A 7,523-nucleotide genomic window follows, 5' to 3' on the forward strand; every position below is an offset into this window, starting at 1 on the left:
GGTCAACCCCAAGCAATCAAAGGACTTAGAGCATGAAATTATATTAACCAAGCCCAAAGCAACTATTAAATCCTTACACTACAAATGACACACTTCTAATAGAAACTTATTGATATTTTATATGGATTAGACATGTAATTATTTTTACTTATTAACACATTTTTATTTTTTATTTAAAATTAATACGTTCTCATGTGTTAAATTGGATCCATCTTGAGTAGTATTTGATGTATTTTTCATCATACTGACTAATTATTGATTATACATAATAAAGCATGTTGTAAGAATAAATCTTATAACATGTACTCTCACAGGCATTAAATCACAAACAACTACTAGCCCCTCTCCCATGGAGAGTGATTTTTCGGTCCCTACAAGAAGAAATGTTCTTTAGATACATGTGGAGGAAAAATGACCCCTCTATGAAGAAAGTTTGGTGGTTAGGAATTAGACAAGAAAGACTTTTTTTTTTTATGAGTATGAGTACTCTGCCACTGAAGGAAATAGACAAGACAGACTTTGTTTTTAATGAGTACTCTACCACTAAAGGAGTTCCTACAAAACCCATAAACAGCAGTGATTAAGGAATAACTCAAATGTAATTTGAGCACCTCAATGACCCCTCTATGAAGAAAGTTTGGTGGTTAGGAATTAGACAATAAAGAACTTGTTTTAAATGAGTACTCTACACTAAAGGGGTTCCTATAAAACACATACACAGCGGTGATTAAGGAATAACTCAAATGTAATTTGAGCACCTCACAACAGAGTGAGGAAAGGAAATAGTCTCTCTATTGAGATAGTGACTTGTAAGCTGCATTCCACCATCCAAACAATTTAAGATCAACAATTCATTAATTAATTATTGAAAGCTTTGAGCAACATTTCCATTACCTCATCATTGAAATGTCTACCCTATAGAAACTAATGAAAAATAAATTTAGAATTGTCAATTACACAATAAAAGTAAGCTTATACTCCAATTTTTTCAAGTAAATAAAATGCCACTGCCCTGGTCAAGGTTGCATATCCTAGTATAAATTACAAAAAATATGGAAATTGACATTATATAAAGACTTTCATCAGATTCATGACTTATGTGAATCCAGGTGGCAATGTACTAGTGAATATAAACACTATCCTTTTCTTATTGCTGTAATAGAGCACATTTGCTTCCAGGGGTTCATGGTTCAATCTGTTTCCAGAAAACTATGAATAGACATTAAAAGAATTAATATCAAAAGAAGACAAATTTATTATCACTTAATCTAAAATAGAACAGCAATGACTCAAATGATCAAAAATTTGCAACAAATTCAGTATATGATAAGTAGGAGATAATTTCCACAAGTCAAATTGTGATATTGCTATCAGGATTTACCTGTGTGATTTTGAGTCAAACTCATTGACCCGTGTTTCATGAGTAGTGATTCAACATTAATCCATCTCTCATGAAAATAAATGGAAAATTTGCAAGAGGATTCTTACTTCATTCTAAATCAGACAAAGAAATTGAATTGATAACTCCTACTTATTTTCTACAAGTTAACAAAATGCAAATGACTTACATATCCTAACATAATGTCATAAACAGACTTACAATTTTATCAAATTCTCACATCTCTAACGCCAATTCAGCAGGTGGCTCTGTACTGTTGATATACATTGAATAATATTGTGTTTGAAATCCACAACCACTATCGTAATCTTTATTGTTGTAATTGAGAACGTTTACTTCCAGGGTCAATGATTCAATATGTTTCCAGAAAGCTTGGAGTAGACATTCAAAAACTTTGATATTAAAATCAGACAAAGCAATGATTTATCACTAATTTTAAAATAGAACGGCAGTGATTTTATTAATGCAAAAAAAAATCGCAACTAGTACAGTACGAATGGCCATAAGCAACATTTGAAAGAGTAATCTTACTTTCAAACTAGTTCATACTCAATTTATGAGTTTAATAACTATCTACAAAGCAGATTGTCAAAACCCACCTCAGTCCCTTGTTAACCATTAGAATCATTACCATGTTGCACTCAACCATTTAGCCTGCAATGGACATGTCAACAATAGATAACTTACTGAGCATAATGTTTGCTCAGAAAGAACCTTACCCATCCTTGCAGCCAAACTCCATTCAGTGAGACAAGAGATCTCCCTGTATGGATCAAACAAATCCTTAAAGAACACCTCCTGATACAAATGAACAAAGAATTTTTGATGTGTCTATTTAACGAATCTTTAAAGGTGAGGTTGTCTGGGAGATATCTGCAATATTGGACCCTCCATATGAGTCCCTTCGCTGCCTAGGGGAAAGACTGGGCTTCACAGCATCCTCCAGCTCAGGTGCCCCAGCGGGTTTACGTTTGTTAATCTCTCGTCTCGCCTTGTTCTCATCATTTTCATCAGATGGGTTAAATGATTTATATATCAATGCTTGTGCCTCAGCAATTACAGCTGGGCTATCATCAGCCGCATAGAGAATCCTCTGTATTGCTGCAACAACCTGCTCAAATTGCATAAACCAGAGTCAAATTCTTCTATTCAACATAACTTGTATAAACAGAAGTGCAGACAGAATAAATCTTTACATACAGCAAAATGTTCAACATCTGGATTTTGACAGAGTATTTCAATGTCTCTTAGCTTTGCAAAGTAGAAGTCTCTTTCCTTCTCCAAACTATCAACTGAGAGCTTCAACTCTGTGATCTGAGCACCAGAAATTAGACAACAAGATGAGAAGTAATAGCATATAAGTGACTTTTCAAACTAGATTTCTGAAAACAAATGTTATTTTTTTTAGTTCCCTAAGGTTGCAATAGCTCCTTGGACCTTGCAAATAGCTTACAAATGGTCAGACAATGGCGATGGCATTGCTTATGACAAATAACAGATAGAAATCAATCTGATCAAAAATTCGAAATTAGAATCTTGTATATTCTTAAGACAGCATATATTACCTGCTCATTTAGAACCTGAAATTGAGATGGAGATACAGACACAACATTTGACGAATTAAAAGAACCAGATGCAGGTAAGGGATTCTGTAATGGAACAGATCCGCCTCCTGTACTGAGAGCAACTGGCACTGTTTTGGAAGGTTTACTCCCTCCTGTGCTGGGAACAACAGTTACTGAATGGTCATTTCGCCTAGAACTAGTAACTGGGGCATTTTTTGCTGCGGCTGAAGCACCTTTCATTGCAGGGTTTGCTGGAGCTACTTTCTTATTGACTTCTCGCCCTCCTTTGCAAGCATCTCTCCGTTCAAGGGCATTATAACTGAAGAATCCCCATTCAATGCACTTATTCAGCACCACTAAAGTTCACAATGTGCAATCCTAAAACAAAGAAAGAAAAAAACTTTATAACAAATGAGTAAAAGAATAAATTAGGAGAATCTGCCTGCTGATGATTCCTCCAGTTGCTGAGTCACAGTATCGCTTCAACCATTGCATAAACTCCAAATTGTCCAATGGGCGACCCTTAACAAGCTTATTCACATCTATGTACTGCAAAAAACACACATTATATAAATTTCTAATTCACTTATTGAAAATCCTGAAATCCTATTAATGAAACAAATTGCTTAATCTGCCTCATTTTGCAAAGCACATTGTAAGTTCTTAAGTCACATCTGCTATCTGAAAGGTCTAAAAGTAGACCTGCGGTGTAAAAATATGTCAACCATTCAAATAAGCTAAACTGAACTTGAAAAAAGCAGAGAACCTGAGGTCAGATGCCAGGTCAAATTTCTAGATGAGAATCAAATACTAATGAAAACATGAGCCCCAGAGGATAAAAGATAAATCGAGTGCAGATGAGAACACAAACTTTAAATGATGAAATTGTTGGTTGTTAAAAAATAAACAGTGAAAGATGAACCACAGATAAATACACAATAAAATTGATTGAATTAAACTGGCAATAAACTAAGCAAGAAAAGTGAATGCACGGGAAAAACTATTTCCATCAATAAACTTAATGACTTACAATCAAGGATAAGAGACAGTATGTCCCAATATTAAAAAATTGCTCGTTAGGTTATAGATATTGCACACCCATTGACAAGGAATGCAAAGGAGTAAAAATGAGGAATAGATCTATGGAAAAATAAAAATACAGAAATCTAAAGAAGCAAGCAGGTTCAGCTACTAAATTAGCACAAAACCCGTATTATTATTTTTTCTTTATTCAGAACCAGTTAAAGTACAGGATTCTCAGTGTGTAAGTGGCATCAAAATCATACATAATTAAAGCTAAATAACCTTATAAATGTTGTAAGAAGCACCCAAACAAAATACAAACCAACATAATAGAAGCATGTGCTTACATTTACAGTTCTTAACAACAAGATAAGCAAACTCTACCCGGTATTTGTACAGATTACCAAACTCTACCTTTTAATCTTAGCAGCTTATGCATGAGACTAATTTTGGCATCAAATAAATATAACCAGCCATACCTATATAAAATATAACTCTCTTCAAAAGTAATATCTGTGAGAGCCTTTCCATATCATTACACCTTGTTCAAGTTCTGGTATAATGGTAATGAAATGCGGGATAAATAAATAATAACAAGGGACAATTGCTCAATCCAAACTATTCTGGTAGTCCCAAGTTTCAGAAGCATCAAATCTAGTCATGATTAAGAACTTTATAGAAGCGGGATGAAGACATCCCGAAGCTGCCAAGGGCACAAAAGTCACATTTAAGGCCTTGACATCAAAAGCGCATCCATCAAGGCATATTAAAGTTGATGGCCCTAACCTGAGGTAAAGATTCTAGACTCAGAAACCAATGACCATATTTTTCCTTAAATCAAATGCTTGGAGAGCTTGAGAAAGATCCAAACCTTGTTGATCTTAAGTTTGTTGAAAACATCTTGAAGCACCTTATAGTTCTGGATCATGTCATACTCGGTCTTTGCATCAAAATTTACCTGCAATAATATTAAATAAGCCCACAAGTCATAAGAACCCTAGTAATTCCTTAGCATTACCCTTAAAAATTGCTCATGTTCAGGAAAGGAACCTTATGCATTGGAACCACGCCGGGATGTACAGCATCCATTAGTTGACAGTGAACAGCCCCAGAAGCGGCCTGAAAAGTGAAACCAAATAAGGGTTTGTGTATTTTCAAAGCAAACACCCAAAAAGAAGAAAAAATGCACTGGATGCAAGGGGTTTTCCCTTAGAAGAACCAATATAAACTTTGTATATTTATTTATGTTTTAAAGAAGCAAGATCCCAACTTAATCCAGAGTTTTTTTAAACCCCAACTCTAAGTGAGGTCGTAAATTAAAGTTGACAAAGAGAAAGAAATCCTGGATCAGTTTTCCCCGGATCAAAGAAACTATGAAGTATATATAAAATGGGCACCCAGATAACCCTAGCTAAGTACCAGAAAATATTGCATTGGCAGAATGTACAAGAAGAAAGTGGGCGTCTGCATTTTTTTCACCATTGCATTTCCTTGCTTTTATCTCAAATACCTAGGTGAACAAACTCAAAATAGTGCTTTCATAAAGAAAAACTGTCTTACCTCTTCAACTTTGTTCAGAGAGAGTTGCAAAGTGGTATTGATCCATGTAAGAAGCTCGTTCCTTCCAACAAAGTATGCAGCGTCCATCATCCCTATGTTGGTGGCCATGGTGCAAATCCCCCTTCAATCCAATCAGATGATATGCAGATTAATGGATTGAAGACCAGATCAGACCAGAGCAAAAGAAAGAAAGAGAGAGACCGAAAAATATAGGTAGCCGATTATATTTGCACAGGAATTTGAATGAACAAAGGGCGGACTATTTAGGGCCGTTTAAATACTACTGATTCGGGTTTTTCAAATCCTATTTCACGGGCCAGTAAAAAAAAATACATATATTGTTGTGATTTTTCGTTTTGTTTTCCGGTGGAATTTAATTCTTTTATCTGTCCTTTTCACATTTTTAATTTTGAATGTTTAAAGTGGTGATCCGTTGGAACTTGGCAGGCTTTTAAAGGAGTTTTTTTTTATAAAAAAATCCGTTAAGAGTACGGTCAGAAAGGAGGTGGGTTTTGAATCACACATAGGAAACTTGTGGGGACTTGACTACCTATAGAAGGCTAGAAAAGACAAATATCACCAATGAGCTCTATTTCAGTTTTGACCTTTATAATCACCCTTCATTCGAAAACAAAATGTTTTTAAATGCGTGTAGGGTAAGGGTTCTAATGAATTTTTGTTTTTCATTGAATATTTATTAGATTTTATTAATTAAAACTCTAATACCATTAGTGCATGATTATTAGGACATTTGTGTGTAAGTAGATTAGTTATGCAAATTTTATAATGTCAAAATAAATGATTAATGGGACAATAGAAAATATGTTTTGAACATAACTCAAAATGACCACTTTTTTACCCTTCTCCAAATAACTAATGTCTTTTTGTTCATCATAACTACCTAAATGTCAAAATAATAAGTGTTTGATTCACATATGAAGAGAACTAAAATAAAATCATTGAATTTGATACATTCTTTAGGAGCTTCGGGTGTGTGAATTAACTAAAAAGGCTACTCGTGGTAAGTTCCACAAGGCATAAGGGATAAAAGTATCTATTTTGCATGTCAATACTTTTTAAATCTTACCTCATTGTTGATATCATGGATAGCGGAGAATTTTTCGTCGTTAATTTATACCCTTCATGGGAGAATTTTTTTCTTCAAACTCAAACAATTGGGGAAGCTCAAAATTAATGTGTTCAAAGTTATCCCCCTCCTCACATCTATTTATCTAGTCTACTAATGTTATTGCATTGTCTTTTCTAGCTCTAATCTTGATGATGGGTCATTTGAGTATTATATGAAACATGATGCAAAAAATATATTACGTAATCAAAATCCAAAAATAATAAGTGTGTGATTCACATATGAGGAGAACTAAAACAAAATTATTGAAATTTGATATATCCTTTAGGAGCTTACAGCATGTGAGTTAGCTAAAAAGGTTACTCGTGGTAAGTTCCATAAGGTATGAGGGATAAAAGTATCTGTTTTGCATGTCAATACATTTTAAATCTTACCTCATTATTGATTTCATGGATAGTGAAAAAAAAATTGTTGTTAATTTATACCCTTTATGGGAGAATTTTTTCCTTCAAATTCAAATAATTGGGGAAGCTCAAAATTAATTTGTTCAACGTTATCCCCCTCCTCACATATATTTATCTAGTCTGGTAATGTTATTACATTCTCTTTTCCAACTCTAATCTTGATGATGGGTCTAAATTGGGGTATGACCCTTTTACTTATGTAATAATATAGGACTTTGGTCCCCGGCAATACTGAAGGTTTTCTTTTCCATTATTTCCTAGCAGTGCCCGTTTGAACAAAGATTTCTTGTAATTTAATTCTATATATAAAATATAGGGCTTCAGCCTTTTACCGATCAAAAACAAAAATCTTTATGATGGGTCATTTGAGTTTATATGAAACATGATGCCAAACTCTAGAAAATTGAGAAGTCTAACCTTGTGAC

The 7,523-nt window shown here is 34.0% G+C and overlaps 1 protein-coding gene across 1 annotated transcript; it reads right to left on the reverse strand.

The window, feature by feature from the left end:
• Positions 1-1,832: 1,832 nt before the first annotated feature.
• Positions 1,833-5,796, reverse strand: EB1C (end binding protein 1C). The gene is made up of 7 exons (XM_089804876.1): positions 5,548-5,796; positions 5,038-5,106; positions 4,859-4,945; positions 3,407-3,513; positions 2,965-3,283; positions 2,600-2,713; positions 1,833-2,510 (listed from the first exon to the last, which is right to left on the reverse strand). The coding sequence occupies exons 1-7, from the start codon at positions 5,653-5,655 to the stop codon at positions 2,235-2,237; spliced, it is 1,080 nt and encodes a 359-aa protein (XP_089661002.1). The 5' UTR covers positions 5,656-5,796; the 3' UTR covers positions 1,833-2,234.
• Between the last annotated feature and the right edge of the window lie 1,727 nt (positions 5,797-7,523).

The sequence above is a fragment of the Cupressus sempervirens genome, chromosome 10, assembly GCF_028749045.1.
Source record: "Cupressus sempervirens isolate cs-2001-9-10 chromosome 10, ASM2874904v1, whole genome shotgun sequence".
NCBI lineage: Eukaryota > Viridiplantae > Streptophyta > Pinopsida > Cupressales > Cupressaceae > Cupressus > Cupressus sempervirens.